The 21,431-nt window shown below is 34.4% G+C and overlaps 1 protein-coding gene across 1 annotated transcript in view; it reads right to left on the minus strand.

Annotated features, from left to right (window-relative positions):
* GPR176 (G protein-coupled receptor 176) overlaps positions 1–21,020 on the minus strand; it is a 133,285-nt gene extending 112,265 nt beyond the window's left edge. Inside the window, exon 1 of the mRNA XM_051977064.1 lies at positions 19,738–21,020. Coding sequence (XP_051833024.1) covers positions 19,738–19,948 — 211 coding nt within the window. The 5' untranslated portion in view covers positions 19,949–21,020. The remainder of the gene's footprint in view (positions 1–19,737) is intronic.
* Positions 21,021–21,431: the final 411 nt, after the last annotated feature.

Here is a 21,431-nt window from a genome sequence, read left to right on the forward strand (position 1 = left end):
CCAAACACAAGAAGAATTCTTAAAAGAGTTTAAAAAAAGAAATGAAAGGTAGTGGGGGAAATTGGGAAAAGAGATGAGAGTGCTGTAAGAAGGGAAACAAAAAAATAATACTGAAAAAACAACACCCTAAAAAATAGAATTGGCCCACTGGAAAAAGAAACACAAAAATTCACTGAAGAAAGGAATGCCTTAACAGGTAAAATTGACCAAATGGAAATGATACAAATGCTTACGGAAGAAAATAATTCCTTAAAAATTAGAATTGGGTAAGTAGAGGCTAATGACTCCACAAAATATCAAGAAACAATAAAACAAAGTCAAAAAAATGACAAAATGGAAGAAACTTGGAAATATTGCATTGAAAAAATAATTGACCTGGAAAACAAATTGAGACAAGATAATTTAAGAATTTTAGACTAAGTGAAAGTCATGATCAAAAAAGAGCCAAAACATAATTGTTCAAAAAATTCCAAAGGAAATCCATTCTAAGATCTAAGATATCCAGAGGGGTAAAATAGACATCAAAAGAATCTACTGATCACCTCCTAAAAGATACTTAAAAATGAAAACTTCCAGGAATATTAAAGTCAAATTCCACAACAAATATTACTAATACCACAACTACCACAACTACCACAACATAAATTCAACAAAAAACCACAACTACAACAAAGATAAAATGCTTCAAGCAGTCAAAAAAAAATTTTTTTTAACATTGTGGAACTCCCCAATCAGGATCACACAAAATTTAGCAGCTTCCACATTAAAAGAGTAGAGGACTTAGAATATGCTCTGGAAGACAAGGGAGCTAAGAATAACCAAAAATAATCCACCCAGCAAAACTGAGGATGATAATGGATATTTAGTGAAACAGGGATCTTTCAAGCATTCCTAATTAAAAAAAAAAAAAAAAAGACAACAGCTGAATAGAAAATTTGACCAGAGATGAACAGAAGACTTAAGAGAAACATAAAAATGTAAATATAAAAGAGTGAACATAAATAACTTAATAAAGTTTAACTGTTTGCATTCCTATATGAGAAGATGATTTACGTAACTCTGTAACTCCTAAGAACTTTATTGTTAGTAGGGAATTAGGAAGAACTTATATAGACAGAGGATACAAGTATGAATCAATTATCCTTGAGTGATCTATAAAAAACAAAAATGAAAAAAAAAAGGGTATGAAAGGGAGAAGGAGGAAGAAGTGAAATGTGAGAAACTATCTCACATAGAAGAATGAAAGAACTTTTGTAGTGAAAGGGAAATGGGGAAAGGAAGGAGTGACAGGAAATGCTAAAATCTCACTTTCATTAGAAATATTTCAAATAGGAAGAATTAATATACACACTCAGCTAAGTATAAAAATCTATCTTACCCAATAAGGAAATAGGAGGGGAAGAGAATAAGAGATATGGGAAAGGGAATGAGAAAAAGGAGGGGAGATTAAGGAAAGCAGTGATCAGAAGCAAAACAAATTTAGGGGAGGAAGATAAAAAGAGAAAGAGAAGGATAAACAGAATAGGACAGAAGATAATAATCATAACTGCAAATGTGAAGCTCACCCATAAAACAGAAATAGATAACAGAATGGATTAGAAACCAGAAGCCAACAATATGCTATTTACATAATATACACTTGAGATATAAAGACACACAGAGTATTGAAATAAATAGCTGAAGCAGAATTTATTATGCTTCAGAAAAATTTTTTAAAAGCAGGGGTAGTAATCTTAATTTCAAACAAAGCAGAAGTAAAAGTAGATCTAATTAAAAGAGATAGGAAAACTACATTTTGCTAAAAGGTACCATAAACAATGAAATAATATCAAAAAAATTTTAAGTGCAAATTTTCTCAAATACATAGAAAATTGAATGAAACTTTTAAAGATAAAAGCCATTCCACAATTGATAAATGGTCAAAGGATAGGGACAGTCAGTTTTCAAAAGAAGAAATCAAAACTATCCATGGTAATATGAAAAAAAATGCTCTAAGCCACTATTAGAGAAATGCAAATTAAAATAACTCCAAAGCACCACCTCATACCTATCAGAAATGACAAATGCTGGAGGGGATCAGGAAAAATAATACTAATAAACTGTTGTGAACTGATCTAATTATTCTTTTTTTTTTTTTTTTTTTTTTTTTTTTTGCTGTGGCAATTGCACTGTACCACCTAGCTGTCTCTGATTTGATTATTTAAAAAAAAAAAACAATCTGGAACTATGCCAAAGAGCTATAAAACTTTCTATCCTTTTATCCATCAATATCACTATTAGGTTGGTACACCAAAAAGAACGGAAAAGGAAAAAGACCTATATGTACAAAAATGTGTATAATCATTCTTTTTGTATTGGCAAAGAATTGGAAATTGAGAGGATGTTCATCAGTAGGATAAACAAATTGTGACATATGTTTGTGATGGAGTGTGCTATAAAAAATGACGAGGGTTTTGTTCCAGAAAACAACATCATGATGCCCATCAATTGGAGAATGGCTGGATAAATTGTGGTATATGAATGTTATGGAATATTATTGCTCTGTAAGTAATGACCAGCAGGATGAATACAGAGAGGCTTGGAGAGACCTACATAGACTGATGCTAAGTGAGATGAGCAGAACCAGGAGATCATTATACACTTCAACAACGATATTGTATGAGGATGTATTCTGATGGAAGTGGATTTCTATGACAAAGAGACCTAACTGAGTTTCAATGGATAAATGATGGACAGAAACAGCTACACCCAAAGAAGGAATACTGGGAAACGAATGTGAACTATTTGCATATTTGATTTTCTTCCCGAGTTATTTTGACCTTCTGAATCCAATTCTCCCTGTGCAACAGGAGAACTGTTCGGTTCTGCAAATATGTATTGTATCTAGGATATACTGCAACATATTTAACATATATAGGACTGCTTGCCATTTTGGGGGGAGGGGGGTGGAGGGAGGAAGGGGAAAAAACAAAATATAAGCAAGTGCAAGGGATAATGTTGTAAAAAATTACCCTGGCATGGATTCTGTCAATACAAAGTTATTATTAAATAAAATAAAATTTAAATTTAAGAAAAAAAAAGAAAGAAAACAACATCATAAGACCTATATGAACTGATGCAAAGTAAAGTGAAAAGAATTAAGAAATCCTTGTGCACAGTAACAGCATATAATGATGATCAACTGTGAAAGATTTGGCTATTCTGATCAATATAATGATCTAAGCCAGTTCCAAAGAAATCGTGATAAAAAAAAAAAGTAATCCACCTCCAGAGAGAGAACTGATGAACCTGATGCAAATTAGAATAGATTTTTCTTGCTTTTTGTAATATGGATAACATGAATAATGTTTTGCATGATTTCATATGTATAATTGATGTCACATTGCTTGCCTTCTCAATGGGTATGAAGGGAATGGAAGGGGGAGAATTTGGGACAAATTTTAAAATAAAAAAATGTAAAAAATAGATAATCTTGTTTAAGAAAGACATCTAATTAGATATGAGATATGGCTCTGGGTTGGAAAAGAAGGAAGAGGCAAGGATGACTCCTATGTTCTTAGGATAGAGATGCTCTCAACTCTCAATAAATGTAAAGAAGATAAGAGGAAATGTGGGCTTAGAGAAAAGACAAGCTAATTTTTCAATATATTAAGCCTGATATGCCTATGGGATCTATCTAAGAGTTAGTTGGTGATACAACACTAAAACTCAAGAAATAGATGAAAGCTCAGTATTTATGGAGATTCAGGAGTCATATGTATAGATGTTACAAATGAACTCCTGATAGTGGATGAGGTTACCAAGAGGGAGGAAAGAGAGAAAATCAGAAGACTCTGGAGAGTCTGGAATTCAGTGTGCTCTCTGCAGAGAGGGTGAGTCATGGTAGATGATCCAGCCAAAGAGCCTGGGAACAGATAGACAGATGAACTAGTCATTGAAGTTGATGTCATGAAAACTCAAGGAGACAGCATCCAGGAAGATGAATAACAGTACTGACCTCTTCAGAGATCAAGGAAATTGAAGATTGAGAAAAAGCCATTTGGTATAGAAATTAAGAAATCATAGAATACCTTCAAGAAAACAGTTTCAATCAAATAATGGAGTCAAAAGCTGGGCTGAAAGAGATTGAAAAATGATTGGGAGGTGAGAAAGTAGAAGTAGGGAGCAGAGAAAACTTCTCCTAGGTATCTGGCTCTGATCTACAGGATGGCAGCATCTTATAGTATAGCTTCAAGGTCAGTCAAAATACTATTTCAAGTTTCATTTCTGACACATACTGAATATTTATTACATCTCTATAACATACATAGCAATTGTCTGTAGATAAATCTATATTAATCTAAGTGTTAATCCAAATCATTTGGAAGTGAACTCATCCTGTTTATCCCATGACTCCCAACCTGTCTCAATTTTCTTCTCTGTAAAATGAGGATAATGATAAAACCTACTTTCTAGAATTGTTGTATAAAAAAAAAAAGTGCAAAGCACTTCAAAAAAAGCCTTAAAGATAAATGCTAACTACTATTAAAGTAAGTAACCTTAGGAAGGAACAAACTGATCATGAAAGTATAGCTATGAAGACAAATGTTGTACACACCCATGCACAATTATTCTGGTATTCAAATAACCTCAGACTTTTAAAAAATATATTTTAAAGCCTCACTAATTCTAACACACTCCATTTTTTTTTATTGTCTTAACTAGGAGTTACGTATTTTGAAAGCCCACAAGACTTCATGCTCCTAAACAAACCCCAAACCAGATGGCACGTACTACTGACTGTCTAAAAAGTAATTTGACTTAGAGCTTCATCAGTTAAGAAAAGGTCACCTACATGTAGCAAAATGAATATTCAAAACATAGGAGGCTACAGAAGAAAAATGCAAATACTAGTAACTACTGCCTCACTATGTTATTACAATTCTCTCTAATTATTTACAATGACCTTGAATGAGCTTGTTTTTGCTTTCAGTGATCTAATATTTGGTTTAATGTCAATATTTGATCTAAAAGAATAATCAGAAAATAATGTAAAAGCAATGTTTGTTCTTCTGATCATATTTTTCTGACTGAAGATTATCAAAAATGGAGGACACAAAAAGAAATACATGTTTTAATTCTAACAATAAAACTTTTATTCCCCAGAATCTTTCAAATAAACTCAGTTAAAGGAAAAAAAAACTTAAGCTGCCACATAGCCTTCTCCGGTTGACCTAGCAATCCTATCTCTCCCCAAATGATTTGCTCTAATGATATTTCAGTTTTTAAAGTATATTTCACATCTGTCAAATGAGGTTTGGGTTTGATGATTTTTGATTTAGCTCTAAAATTCCAGAATTTTGTTTATTGTGTCCACCATTTATGTGCTCAGCCAGTTTGTAGCTGAATATATACTAATCTAAGTGGTAATCTAAATCATTTAGAAGTGAATTACTACTATTCACCCTGTCATTCCCAGACAGTCTAAATCAAAATCAAATCAATAGAGCTGTTCCCAGAGAGTTGGAAGTGTCCAGCATAGAAGTCAATTTCAAGCCTTCAAAAGAGTGAACCAAAACTATTTGAAATGGCCCAAAGTACAACTGCACAAATAGCTTCTGTGTTCAAAAGAGGCATGTCTTATGGTTCTGCCATCCAACTGTGCAACTATAGCTGCAAAGACTGATATAAGACTAGTTCTTTTTAGAGCATCTCTTGTATCCATTGAGAGTTTACAACCGGGTCTGCTATTTGTGGTACTCCTCTTTTTTATCCTCTTTTGCTGGGGAGAGGATTTCAGGGGGAAAAAAGACAAATATTCCTTGGCTGTCAAAAATTCAGTCAAAATGTCCTGGTGACTGTTATTCAATTCCCTTAATTCAGACATTCAGATGGTTTTCTGTGAAGCTAGAGAAAGCACATAACAAAGCAATTAGAATCATAAAATCCACCATCATCTAGAAACTTGAGGATTCTCTACATTCACACAGATCTCCCAGTGCTCCATTAATAGTGGCATTGTCTCTTAAATCTCCTCTCATCCCAGTAATCATGATTATGATAAATGTTTCCACAAGTGTATATATAATACATTCCTCTTTGAAGAAGAATGCATATATAGTGTCACATACCATAGATTGATGAATTATTTGACCTAAAATATCTCATTCTGTTTCATAAGCTAATCTGTACAAAAACCAAATGGTTGAGATGGGAGTAAAAACCAAACTGTATAGTTGGCTAAATGTGTGAAAACATACATTCAGGAATTTCAAATTTAGATTCAAAATAACCTTAATGCCTTGCCTCAAAAAAAGAGCCAGTCTTCTCACAATATACCAGAATGGGTTCACTATCTTTCCTTTGTTTTTGTTTTATAAACAACATATAATCACATTAAATCATTCAGATTGAAGTTATAGGAAAGATATGAAGCACATTAATTTTTTCAGATGTAAAAGAGATGTTTCATGGTTTGAAACATTTTTAAAAACATGCTTTGAATCTTCCAAATAGTTCCAATTCAAATGATCCTCCTTTAATCATTCTTTTGGGGATTTTTCCCCCAGTAGTATTTCACCAAGAAAATTTAATTCACTTTATAATATCAGTCATTCAGGAAAATACAGCTTCATTTATAATAAAACCTAAAATTTGAGATTGGTATATATTCAACAATATATGAGATGACAAACCTGGTTTTCAGCCAACAAAAAAAACTACCTTTTTACCAGGCAACAAATTGGAAGATCTACCCAATAAACCTGAGGGATTTTTTTAAAAAAATAGACTAGTTCTAAAAGAAATCGGGCTATCAGTAACTATCATATTAATAATAACTAAGATTTGTACAGAATTTAAAGATTTACAAATAACCTTCATAGCCCTGTGAAGAAGGTTCTTAATAAATATTCTTTGGAACCAATTGGATGAGATAGGTTTGAAAGTAAAGTAGTACAAAGATTATAATTCTTTGGGATTAAAAAAATTGGGGTTCAGATACTCATGTGACTTTCTCACTTTACACATAGCAAATTATCTGCTGTAATTGCATCTATCAAAGAGTTTGTTTCCTCACTTATAAAATGGGAAAAATTATAGCAACAGTGCTGTTGTGAGAATCAAATCAAATAAAATATGTAGGTACATTAGTGAAATGATCCATCGATTCTACAAAGCAAGCTAGAATTATTTTCAGAAAGCTATTGGAAAGCAATACTCTTTAACCCCAAAATATTACTACTAAATCTACACCCCAAGGAAATAAAAGAATGAAAAGGGAGTCTATATATACAAAATTATTTATAGTTTTTTCATGCTTGCAAAGAACTGGACACTAAAGGGTGCCCATCATTGGAAAATGGCTGAACAATTAATGATCTATTCAGTACTATAATAAATGATAAAGAGGATGGTTTCAAAAAAACTAGGGAAGGCTTCCATGAACTGATCCAGAATGAAGAGAACAGAACCAAGAAAATAATTTATATAATAACAATATTGTGGGAAAAAAAAACAACTTTGAAAGATTTAAAAACTTTATCTATACAATGACCAATCACAATTCCTGAGGACTCATGATGAAATATGTAATGCACCTTCATAAATTAATCAATTTCTAATTAGTTTTTACATGGTAAGGTACTGATAATCCTGCCCCTTGAAAATGAGAAAAAGGTGGTTCATTTAAGCCTCCATTTCATTCTACCCTTTGGATATATAAATGACAACGATCTAGGCTCATAATTGAAAGAGAATAAGCTAAATTGCATTGAGAAAATTGCATAGCATTTTTAATTATCCCAATCTGATAGCTGATACAAAAGCCCAATCTTTTAAATATATATTTTCCCAACAGTATTATATCACTAAAAGTCATAGAACACTACAATCTATGAAAAATGAAAACTGTGTGTGACCCAAAGGGTGGTAGGGACTTAGGCCCTACTATAATTTTCATGCAGTGGTAATATTAACATAATATTTTAAGATTCACCAAGTGTTTTACCTACATGTATTATCTCATTTTATCCTCACAACAATCCTGGGATTTAGGTACTTTTATTATACCCATTTTAAGATGGGGAAACCAAACCAGACAGAGGTTAAGTGACTTGACCAGGATCACACAGCTAGTTAGCACCTGAAGCCAGATTTTAACTGAGATTTTTCTGAATCCAGGTCCAGTACTCTAGTTACTACACTAGCTTGCTAGTAAGATATTTTTAAAATGTCACAAGAAATGTATAGCTATAGGCTGATCATGTGAAAATAATGAAGGATAACAGATGGGCAATCTATGTGTTGAACTGGCACCTGAAGGATGGAAGCAGGAGGAGAAGGATCTCCAGATTGTTGACTAGATCCTCTATAGAGGATTTTGGGGAACATATAAACAAGAATCACACAGGAAGAGAAAGGGTGTCTAGGTTAAAATCTGTATCATTTAAGTATACAACAGATCCCAATATATCATTCAGCTCCTTGTCAATAACAACCAGAAGCAACTAGGGCAGAATAATTGGGGCTTTGTTCCAGGGTAATTTAAAGAGTGCTGAAAGCACTTTTCTTGGAGATCTGGCTTCTCAGGCTGCTGTTCTCTTCCCTTAGTGCCATTACTTCTCTAGCCAGCTCTGCCTCAGCATCAAGCTTCCTCCTTTAGTAACCATACTTTCAGCAGTGTAGAAACCTAGTTCCTTTTTTTCTAGGTCTAAATGTGTGGACTTTTGAGGGCATATGAAGCTCAAATTATTTTCATAATATTGGTACTAATACAGTATTTGCCTACGAAAATGTCTCTTTTACAACTACATATCTGTAAAGCTGATTTTCTTCATATACTTCAACAACATATCTCAACAGAATTCTTTTAACCAAAACATTAATTAAAAAGATTTACAATAACATATAAAATAATGCTACTTTTCTTGGATTGTTTTTTTTTTTTTTTTGGAAAAATATAGGGTTTTTTAAATAAAAACATGTTGTACTATTATTTTTATTATTTGTAGTTTTATTATTATTATTTTAGGTGAGTTAACAAACAACTTTTTAATTATCAGTTTTAATTTCTAATATAGTGCATACTAACACATTGGCATCAACTCCCTGATGTCATGGTAGTCCCTGAGAATGAAGGATTATAATGCCGGAGAAACTTGAGGCGAGATAGAGGTTAGAGTTATAATTGTTTAATTTTTTGGAGAGTAAGTCAACTGACAGGATCAGACTATCATCTCCAAGTATCCAGTATCGAATATGGGGTACAGAGATTCTTTATAGGGAGTCAGAAACAGTAACATAATGGGGAGCAGATGGGGTGACATGATAGGGAAGCACTGGAGATGGGAAGATATTCTGATGGGGAAGGTTATCTGATATTCTAATAGATTGGGAGAAGCAGCATCTGATATTATAAAATATAAGATCTTTTATCCTTATCAATTATTCTGATGATCAAGAGGGTAGGTTGGTATGATAGCCTTGAGGTTTGGGGCAGAATGACTGAGGTAAGACGCTTCAAGGAGACTGTGGCATTACTATGGCATTACCAGAGAAATAAAAGTAAATACTGATAGATACTCAGAGGAAAAAAGCTCTTTGCAGTACTCAATAACTGGTAAGGTTTTTAAAATTTTTTTATTCATTTTGAACTTAAATACAAAAAGACAAAAAAAAAAAGAGAGAGAACATTTCCATGTATAAAACACAACAAAAACAAAATTCAATATAAAACCATTCATTTCTATTTCTATTACTTTAAAAAAACAAGAAATAAATACTAACATTTTCAAAAGCTATCCTGCTTTTTTGTGCTTGCTTCTAAATTTTGTTTTGTTTTCTGCTGTGTACTTTTTCATTTTTTTTCTCCCTCCCTCCCTATTCTGCCCTAGAGAGCTACCATTAAACACAAACACACAAACACACACATGTATATGTTTTTGTATATGTGTGTATAAAATCATATGATACATACTTCTATTTACCAGTTCTATATAGGCTTTGATTTTGAAGATGATTTGAGTATTTACATACGTGAAATAAAAATTTTTATTGTCAAATGGTCCTGAGACTAAAATATTTAAGAACTCCCTCCATACCCTCAAGTAGACAGGGTCTCCCTTCATTTCTCCCACTTTTTTTTTTTTCAAAGTGGAAATAAATATGCTAATCTCTCTGCACTTCATTTTATTCTGGATCTTTTCTGGCTACTGGAGCATTATCTCTAATTCCCTTCTTTTCTTAAAGAGACATTTTAAGGATAAATGGGATAGTATTTACAAAATGCTGGTAATTCTTTGTCAGAGAACAACACAGGAAGCAAACATCTCAGGAAAACAAACAAATACTTTATGATAGCAAATTAGCACAGGCTTACTCTATAGCTTTATCTCTCGGCCTCTCCGTGGTATTTGACATTGCTAACCAATCTCTTCATGGAGACTATCTCTGCTCTAGCTTCTTGTGATATTTCTTTGCTGTTATTTCATATCTTAACTGTCTGACCATTCCTTCTCAGTTTCCTTTTGCAGTTTCACCATTCATACCACATCCCCCAACTTCTTTGACTCCCTTGGGTTTAATTGTCATCTCTCTGCAAATGACTTCTAAATCCACATAGTCAATTCTAGCATCTTTCTTAGTTTAGTCCTTATGACCAATTGTATATGTACATCACAAACCTCCCTATAATACCAACAAGTCCAAAATTCTCTCTCCCCCCCAACCCATCTCCCTTCCAAGCTTACCTAATTTTGTCAAGAGTATCACCAACTCTCTATCCACCCAAGTTTATAATCTCCATATTTTTCATGACTCACTCTCCCTCACCCTACATATCTAATTATTAAATCTTGTTTCTCCTTCCATATCTTTTGCAGCTATCCTTTTCTCTCAACTTATTTGACCCAGGCACTACCCAAGTTTAAGCCCTCATCACTTCACTTGCCCTATTAGAATAACCTCCTAGCTTCTGTTAATTCATTTTCTGTCTTCTACAGGTTTTTTCCAGTCCCTGCCAACTTCTTTTTATTCGTCCTTCCTTCTCAAAGAGGATCATGACTTCAGGGAGGTGATGCAATGACATGTAAGTGAACTGAATTTAAGTTTTGGGAGGACAGGGCAAGGTTTCCTCCCTGACTTTCTCCTCAAGAGCCATCAGGGTCCAAATACAAGATATAGATCAAGATGACTGGAGATGACTGGATGAAATGGGAGACCGTGGCCTTTTTAAACTAAGATCTTCAATAGGTCTTAGTTGGACTAAGACTGTATTCATTCAGTGATTAAGGGGAGGTGACAATTGAGGCAAAGATTCTCCTCTTTCCCCTAGTCCACACACACACACACACACACACACACACACACACGTATATTTGCTTATTTCTGTATATACTTTTCCCCAATGTACTATAAACTTCTTCAGATTGAGATATCTATTTATATCTCTAGCCCCTGGAGCAGTACCTGGTGCATTATAAGCTCTTAATAAAAGCTGGTTGGTGAGCTGATTAAGAATTGGACTAAATTTACAATCAAAACCAAAGAAAAATCAGGCCATGAAACATGTAAGAATTTTAATCAATAAATTACAACATTTTCTATTTAAAATTCATTTTTAATTGACCTTACATGAACTAGGTCTGTGACAGTCATAAATTTGGAAAAAGCAAGGGGTATTTTTACAGACTGGTAAATATTTCTGTACTTCATAGATTTGAAACTCATTGTGAGGCTAAGACAATTATTTGTTTTGGTTTATGCAATTCTTAGGAATAATTTTGAACTAGTGGATTCATAACAAACCTATACCACATAATTAGCATGTCCAGTAGTTATAATTCAATGAGCCATTACCAGGTCACAGCACAGCCTTATGAAAAAGTCATGGTTGCCTGCCAAAGGATTAAATGTCTAAGATCCTCAGATGAAGCATTTCTGACACTGAGTTTTTGTTGTCCCAACATAAGTTCTTTTCCTCTTTGTCTGTCTTTCCTTCTAGAAAACATTTCTGGATTTTTAAATTTAAATTTACTTCAAATTGAAGCCTTTAAAAATCTCATAATCATGGTTTAAATATTTTATGTGTCCCATTGAACCTTCCTTCATAACAAAAGAGCTATTCATGATCAGTAACAAAAGTCCAACAACATGTGCTTAATTGCAAGTCTGTAGTCTGTATGTATTACATCCTTTGACCTCTAAAATAAAGATTGTACATTGCAAATAACCTTTGACTATTTTTAAAATATTGTTTTAATTTACATTATAATGGTCATTGTGTATACTGCTGGTCTATCTTTCAGTTGTAATTTTTTAAAATTCTTAAACAACTCTTTTCAGGATTCTCTAAATTCCTCATATTCATTGTTTCTTACAGTGTCATCACATCCAATTACATTTATGTTCCCCAATTTGTTTAGTTATCCTCAAATCGATATTGTTTCCAGTTTATTTTGCTACCATAAAGAGTATTGCTATGGATATTTTAGAATATATAGGATTTTTTTTCTTCTATTACCGACCTCCCTAGAGTATATGCCCAGTAGTGTAATCAATTACTAGGTTAAAGGCCTTCTAGCCTTTCTTCTAGCACACTTCCATATGTTTTCCAGAATGGTGGATCCAATTTGTAATTCCTCCAACTGCAAATTAATGTGACTGTCTCCATAGCTCCTCTAACAGAGCTTATATTTCCATCTTTAATCAACTTTGCCAATTTGTTTGTATTACCTTTTTATTTTTTAATGTTCTAATTACATGTAAAAACAATTTTTAATATTTTTTAAAATTTTGAGTTCCAAGTTCTCTCCTTCCCTTCTTCCATTCCTAGACAGCAATTTTATACAGATTACATGTGTGCAGCCATGCAAAACATATATCCATATTAATCATGTTATAGAAATAAAAAAAATTAAAAGACCCTCCCCCCCAAAAAAAAAAATCACAGAAAATAAAGTAAAAAACAGTGTGCTTCAATCTGTATTAACTCCATCAGTTTTTTCTCTGAATGTGGATGGCATTTTTCATCACAAGTTCTTTGGAATTCTCCTGGATCTTTATATTGCTGAGAATAACTAATTCATTCACAGTTGATCATCATACAATTACTCAATATTGTTACTATGTACAATGTTTTCCTAATTCGCACTTCACTTTGCATCAATTCATGTCTTTCCAGGTTTTTCTGAAAGCATCTTACACATCATTTCTTATAGGTCCCTAGTATTCTATCATAGTCATATACCACAACTTGTTCAGCATTGCCCAAATAATGGATATCTCCTTAATTTACAAATCTTTGCTGCCATAAAAAAATACTTTTGTACATATAGATGCTTTTTTAAAATCTCTTTGGGATACAGTATTTTATACTGTTTGGTCAAAGAGTATGCACAGTTTTACAACTCTTTGGGCATAGTTTGGATTACACTTTTAAAGCACATTTGAAATTGAAAGAATACTAGAAAAATATGTTATCATATTATTCCTTGTAGAGTCTTTTTTTTTTGAAGAATTTGTATTTGTATTTGAAAGAAAATTAATTCATCTTTGAGGGACCAACATCAAAAATGTCATATAAGAAGTTGATTTCCCAGGAAGTATTAGAGAGAGAAAGGATTTAAGAAAGCTTGAAGAATTTGAATAAGAAAGGAAGAACTGTTCAAAGTAGAGTGCTAATAATAATAATAATATTTATATGGTGCCTATTCTGTAGCAGGCAGTGTGCTAAACATTTTTTATTTGATTCTCACAACAACGTTGGGAAACAGGTGCTATTATTATCCTGATTTTATAATTGAGAAAACTGAAGTAAACACAGATTAAGTGTTTTGCTCAAGAGGTGTCACACAAATACTAAGTGAATAAGTCTAAATTTGAACTCAGGTCTTCCTCATTGCAGATACCTTGCTCTATCCACTGTGCTACTTAGTTGGTAGTTTTACATCCTTTATGGAGATTGATATTTTTGTGTGTAATAAATAATTTAGTCACATAATAATTTAGTTTCAAAACCATTACAAAATCAACTTGAATAATTTCTTAGAAGTTCAGCTATCCAGGTTAATGCCTGCTGATTAGAGGCACTTAAGAAGTGCAATGGACAGAGCATAGGGCCTGGAGTCAAACACTTACTCTCATCAAATCACTTAACCTCAGTTTCCTCAACTGTATAATAATAATAATATGTAAATATGTAAAATTATAATAATAACAAGTACCTCCCAGGGTTGTTGTGAAGATCAAGTGAGATAATAACTCTAAAGCATGTAACACATAGTATGCACTATAACAAATCTTAGCCAATATTATTATTATCATCCTACAGCATAACATAGTTATCAAGAAGAAAAGTGGAAATTACTTTTTAAAATTTTATTTTATTTTATTTTAAAACATTTAGTTACTTAAAATAAATACAAAATAAGAAAACAAAATAGAAGAAGATAGAAAGGAAAATAAATAAATGAATGGTCATGTGCCCAGCAGGACATCAGGAAGGATTCAAAATATGTAAGAATAAATTTCCATTTCAAGAAATATATAATAATAGAAGAGATTATATTGTTAGAAATTATTTTTGAGATGATCTAATCCAGCATCCTCATTTTACAGACTGGTAAACTAATTTAACAGAAATGGCTTCAACTCATGACCCTTTTAACTTATGTATTCACAGATACTGCTGTCATACTTGAAAACTGAAGCATGATCATTAATTTTGCATTTATAATTGTTATCTTGTATGATTATTAAGTTCTAAACATTGTATGGTAAGATTATTCATTAATATTTGTCAGAGCTCAAAGCATTTTCTAGATGTACAGTCATAGATTTAGATGCATGGAAGAGACAAGACCTAGAGAGCTTAACTAACTTGTCCAAGATAATAAGATAACAAAGTCAGAATATGAATCCATTCTTATTTCTTCATATTTCACCATACTAACACACTTTGGCATCATCCAATTCATTTCCATAATAACTTCTTGACTTATGTAGATCTCAGGTATTACTAGGCATTTGGCATTTTGCAAAACAGGCATGCCTATTATATTTGAATAAGCTTTATATCTGTCTTTCACAGAAGTATGTAGTAGTATCATGGGAAGGATTGTTTTTCTGTGACAGACACAAAGAGAATGATATAAACTAGCAAAAAGAGGTTTTTTTGCATGACATTAGGTTGAACAACATTGTTGATCTGTGAGTAGCCTTTCTCTTCCTTACCTTCTTCATCTTTCAAATAAGCAAGTCAGATACATAAAGTCAATCAATTAAATTTCAAACCTCCTCACAACTAAGTGAAATTTACAATTTACAATAATAATTTTCAAGGCAAGATTTCAAAAGAGAAAAAATGGGGAAGAAAGAGTTTAAAAATAAGGAATGACATGAATCAATTACTTTCTAAATTAGTTTTCTACAATGTAGCACATAGTCAAATTTATTGCCTTAGAAAATAAAGAAAAGGAGGTTCATGTCAGGCACCCAATTCACTTTACTCCCAATAAAGTATTGGAAGTCAAAGGAATATTTATGTTAGTTGAACAGGAACAGAATTTCCAGGTCACAGTGGCAACTGAGAACACAGACCCTCAAAGCCCCAACTTGCTATTCCACAAATCCATTTCCAAAATACAAAGAAAAGAAAAAAGAAAAATAAATTTTAAATAATAAGTTTAAGATAACCATGATAGTTTGATTTTTTCAAAATAAATATGGTATATACCATAGATTTATTTTTAATTAAAGTTAACTTAGTTACATTTTAACTTTGCACTTCTGAAACACATGTAGAATATTCAGATATTCCAAAAATGTCACAAAGTTAAAGTTAAGAATCTGGACAGGCTAAAAAAAAAAAGCATAATTTGAGTAATATAAGGAAGATATTGTTCATTTTCAACTATTATGTTCTCCCTGCTTAGAAAGTGACAATAATTCTGCATCTATTAGGCATCTCAGTAGTTGTCAATAACTATAGCAAAAGACTATGATAATAAGAAATAATATTTTCCCTTATTCACCTTAAGAGACAATTGGACAAACTCTTATTTGACGTAGGCAAGAGGCAAAGTTGGTCTCATTAAAAGGAAAAAATGAAAAGAAGAAAAAAAACTATTCATTGAAATATTCTTGAGAGAGAAGCACATAAATGTTTTTGTATCATTCGTGTTATATCAGATTTTAATTCCACCAAAAATTGTTCTTCTGAAAGCAAAAGTTAGCTAAACATTTTCTAGTTATGGTTAAATGGAATTACCTCCCTTCTAATACAAATTTTTGAATATCTTGTTTGTGGACTGTATCCCTTAACTAATGTACCCCGAACTAAAGGAGGCAAAACAGGAGTTTCCAGACCTACATAGTCCTCTACAGTCTTGCTAGGTAGACTTATTTATATAGATTTTTTAGAGATTATTTATAGAGATTAAAAATATCATTGTAACAAAAAGAAATTTTTTCATTCTGGATTAAAGAGCAGATTGAATTTAGAAGTGACAGATGAGAAAGAAGAAAAGCAGTTTCAAGGACAGACTTAATGACAAAGACCTGTTATATAGTTATGTCATTAAGTAGATGTTAATTATATAGATGTGAATAAAAAGTGGTGATATAATCTGAGATAGGTTAAGGGTGGATTATGGATTATTGACCTAGAGACCTTTCCTATCGGAGAGGGTTAGGGAGGTAGCAAACTATATAGAAGTTGTAAATAAGTGGACAACCAGCAGATGTCAGCAGATGAGACCCAGCAGAAGGTACAATAGTAAAAAGGGAAAACTATCGCAGAAAACAGGCTCCTCAAACCTCCAACAGTGGGGGAGGGAGGAATCCAGCTTGCAGCTTGATAACATCACAGGACAAGCAAATGACATCAGCATCAGTTCTTCAGGGGGGAAAAGCAGCAATAGTGGAAACAAAGAAAGGTCCCAAAGCCTTAGAGGAATGAGTTGCCCTGACAATTCATTTTCTCTGTCTACATGTTCCCAACGCATCATTTCTCTCACACAGGACATGCTAGTCATACATGGTCTTTGTATATTCCCTCTCTAATAGTGTTCCTTAACTATGCATGTTTCCCTATGTGTACTCATTCCCTCTCTCCCCAGTGGTATAATAATCTTGTCATTTATTTTAGCTTATACTTTCAATCAATATATCCTCTGAATAGTGAAGTAAAAGAAACATGGGTAGGAGTTTGTGATCAGGGGATTTAAATAAATCTGATACCCTAGAAAACTTGGTCAGCTTTTGCAAGTGAGAAAAGCCTGGGCAATAGTAAAACAGAGGCTGAAAGTCAAGCTTCCAGGAACATTCCCAAATATGTGAATAACATCACAGGGCACTTATAACTTTAATTCTTCATTTCCAAGTGGTAATATCAAATATCCATGATCAATATAAAGATGGATTCCTTTCTGTTAAATTCATGCAGTTATTTATCAGAAATACTCCAAAACTCAAAAGAACTATGCTATAACCCTAAACATTCACCATACATAGTGTTGTTTAACAGATTTACAACAAACCATTCTTCATCTTCTATCCCCATACCCACATGTCTAGAAGCTTGTGTGAAATTAGGCCATGAATTTTTTAAAAATTAGCAAGTTAAAGTTAACATCTCCTTTCAGTAGCTGCAGACAGTAGACAGCGGCTTACATGAAGAAAAATGAAAGCAATGGGTCTAACCAGAGAAAGATATGGCATGAATAAATACAGGTAGAATGAATGTCATTTTTTATAATCTCATAATATCAAAAGGGAATTTGACTAGTCTGAAAGATTAACTTAATCATTTATCAAATCTATTTTTAAAAATCTTGGGCAAGTCAAGAACTTCAACTTTGATCTTTACTGTCATGAAAAAAACATTTTATTATTATACAAATGACTGCAGTTGTCTCTTGTCTCTACAATTTCTCCAAAATCTGTCTTCAATTCCTTGTACTTTGTTTTAAGAGTTTTTATTTTCTGTTTTCATAGCAAGTTTATGGGAAATTGTGCCACTGACAGTTCTAAGAGTGGTGCAAGAAATATTTAGGATATAAAAATTTTGAGTTTACTTTAACAGCTACAAATAAACAGTACTGATTACAGCATACTACATTGTCATCGATCCTTGATTGAAAATACATACAGAAAAATACAACTTTATTTTATTATGTGAATTATTTTGTCAACTCAGTTTATTAATATGTTATAATAATAGTGTTTTGCAGAAAAAGGAAATGGAATACCTTATTGGAGAAACTTAAGATATTAAGCATGGATACATACTCCTGTTCTCTAGGACCCAAACTGCACACTAACTGCACTTTTTGAAAATAAATACATTTATCTAAGAATTGCTTTGATTTAAGCCTCTACACAATAACCTAAAACATACTATGTTCATATACCTTACACAAATATGAAAACATTTCCTGCATTTTTGCTTCTTTTAAATTTAACATTCTATTTTATAACAACAAAGTAGAAACAGAAAAAGATGCCTATAATCAGAACTTTTTTGTTCTGAAACTGAGACATTAAGAGAATAGAAGAGGAATATGTCAAATGGCTAAAATTTGGAGGGAATTTCAAACATTCCTAACATTTGAGGCATAATCCTTTTGAATTCATTATTATTTATTAATTATTAGTTATTAATCCTAATAACATTGAACTGCAGGTTTATTAAGTATCTACATGCCAGCAATAAATTTACTACTTTAAAACTTGAGGCTCTATGTGCTCTCTCTGCTTCCTTATGTCCTTATAAATATTAGATTGCAGTATCTACATTTAAAAGGACAACCATCTATTTTTCCAGGATGAAGTACATTTCAAACAAATCTCAAAAAATGAATACGTTAAATGGTAACGTTTTCAGATAGTTACCAGGGTTCTTTGTAAATCATATTAGTCAAGTAACTAACTTTTATTAGCAGCTTATTAGAAGGATCAAAGTAAATTAATTTATCTTTGTTTTCTGGCACCATACAGATTAATGCGGGAGGAGGAAAAATAATATGCTTTTCTTTATTCTACATTTCAGGCGATTAAAAAAATAGGGAAACTAATTCATAAGTGGCTTGATTATCTATTTGCTTTTGTATCGTTTTTTAAATGATATAAAACTAAGGTGACATCTGAATCTAATTTCACAGGGTTATTTTTCAGCAGACAGGGTTAAAAACAATATTAAGGAAACACGCACAAAATATGACTTTTTTAGTAGAATTTGACATACACTTAAGAGATGTGTGGCAAATGTGCAAGCACACGTTCAAACAGTGGTAACTTTCAATCTAGATAACATGAATAAAATCATAGCATTGTGTTTAGATATTTGTAAACCACAACACACGCAAGTTAACTCAATATTCCTTTTTAATAATATATGTATAACACTAAGAAAATGTATCATAAATTATCCCTGAACACTGTAGCAATGTCAGTCTTGAGAAATACTTGTAATATTGAATTATCGTAGGATGTCTTTAGGAGAGGAGCTCAGATTTCCACCGCTTTGGGGTAGGAGGGCAGAACCTATCGTCTGCAACTTAACTACAGTTAACGGTCCAGTGATTCATTAAATATCATCTTCCTTCCAACTAGTTTCACTTTGTCAGACATCGGAAAACCCCGCGTGGAAAACAGAACCAATTGCCCCAATCATAGAAGACAGTTCTTGCCTAACAGGTCAGCGCCCTTAGGGAAACCCACATTAGAAGAGAGCCTACAGACCTAACTGTGCGCACTTACCTAATAAAGAGCCAATGAAGATGACAATTTGCACGGTTGTGGTGAAATGCCGATAGGTCTGAGCTTCCCTCTCGCTTTCCAAGGTGCTGACCCCAAGGGAACTTCGATTGGTCCAGACGGCCTCAGCGCTGGATCCGTTATATGGCCCTAAAGCTCGGGGGAAGCCTCGGTCGCTGGCGTCTCGGGGGATCCAGCTTTCATTGTGCCCCATGGTGACACTGTCTTTGCTCTTTCCTCTTTCTTCCTCCCCGACCCCCACGCCCCAATCTTCCAACTCTAAGCCTCTGCTTCACACACAGCTAAAGATAGTCTGGGTGCCTGGAGCCTGGGCTTAGAAGAACTAATGAATGAGTGAATGAATGAATGAACGAATGACAACTTGTGCCTGACGGGGAGGGCCTTGGCGGCGGAATCACCGTGCCCTGTAGAGGTCACTGAGCCCCTCACGTCTGCATATTGCTCAGGAGGGGAGAAGGAGGTTACTACTCCCCATCTCGGGTCCCTCTTGGGTCTCACACACATGACAATGGGGACACAGTCAGAAGCTGTTCTCGACGCACGTCTCTCCCTCCCTCTTCCCCAGTGGTCACCACAGCCACGGCCACCACTTATATTTGTGGATCGAAACAGGGCTCGACAACTTGAGAAGACAGCATTTTGCATTCAAGGAGGGTATTCTACGCCCCCGTCCTCTGTTCCTTCCGTCCCTCCCAAAACAGAGGTATCCCACTGAGAGGAGGAGGTCTCGCCAGTTGAATGGCTGGGCTCTCCACTCTTTCCTTGAGTAAAGAGAAAACGTTTGGTTGTTGTTTTTCAACCCCGCGGACTCAGAAACAGAGAGCGAAACCCCCTGAAATCTCACTGGGTGCTAAGCATCCAGAGTCTGGGAGGGGCTACTGGGACCCCAACTCTGTCCATGGTATTGCCTAGCTCGAACTTCCCCCGCCAACGACCCTTCCTCTCCTCATTACCTCCCTCCCAAAAAGCCGTCATCACGGGAGCACCCTCCCCCCCAGCTCCGCCTCTTCTGGGGACTTCAACACGCCACCTCGGTGCCCGCCCAAGCCGAAGGTTTCTAACCCTGCTCTGCGCCTTTACTCCAACCCCAGTTATGGGGCGAAAGAGCCCCCAGGCTTGGAGGACACTAGAGGAAAGACGTTCCCACTCCTAGCCAGACCTCCCGCCACCATTCGCAGCAGCCGCGGGTCTCCGGCTGCCGCTCGAGCAGCAGAGCTCCCGGGGATCCCGGGGTGGAGCTAGAGAGAGGAGTTGGGTCACGTGAAGATGCGCGGTCCCTCCCTTCTCTCTCTCCCTCCCCCTTTCTCTCCTTTCCTTTTTCTGCCTCGGTTTCACTGAAGGCGGCCATCTTAGTCAAGCAGACAACGGTCACTTTCAGTAACCCCAGAGCTGTGGGCTGGGGTCTCCCTCGGGCCTCCGCCTCTTCGTAGGCGTTCTTCTTAGAATGGTCTCTACAGGTCGGGTCATGGCTCCTCCTCTTGCCCGCGTGGCTGGCAAGCGGAGGAATACAGGTCTCGTCTTCCCCTAGTCCCTCCCTTTGGGCGTCAAAGGCCCGCCTTTAGGGCACTTTAGGGGGGCGAGGGAATGTTTCTATGGCTCTGGCCCTGGACACTGTTTCCACCCTTTTCTGGGACGAGTGTCACGACTGATCACGACCTGGGATTTCCTTAGGGAAG

The sequence above is a fragment of the Antechinus flavipes genome, chromosome 2 (genome assembly GCF_016432865.1).
Source record: "Antechinus flavipes isolate AdamAnt ecotype Samford, QLD, Australia chromosome 2, AdamAnt_v2, whole genome shotgun sequence".
NCBI classification, from domain to species: domain Eukaryota; kingdom Metazoa; phylum Chordata; class Mammalia; order Dasyuromorphia; family Dasyuridae; genus Antechinus; species Antechinus flavipes.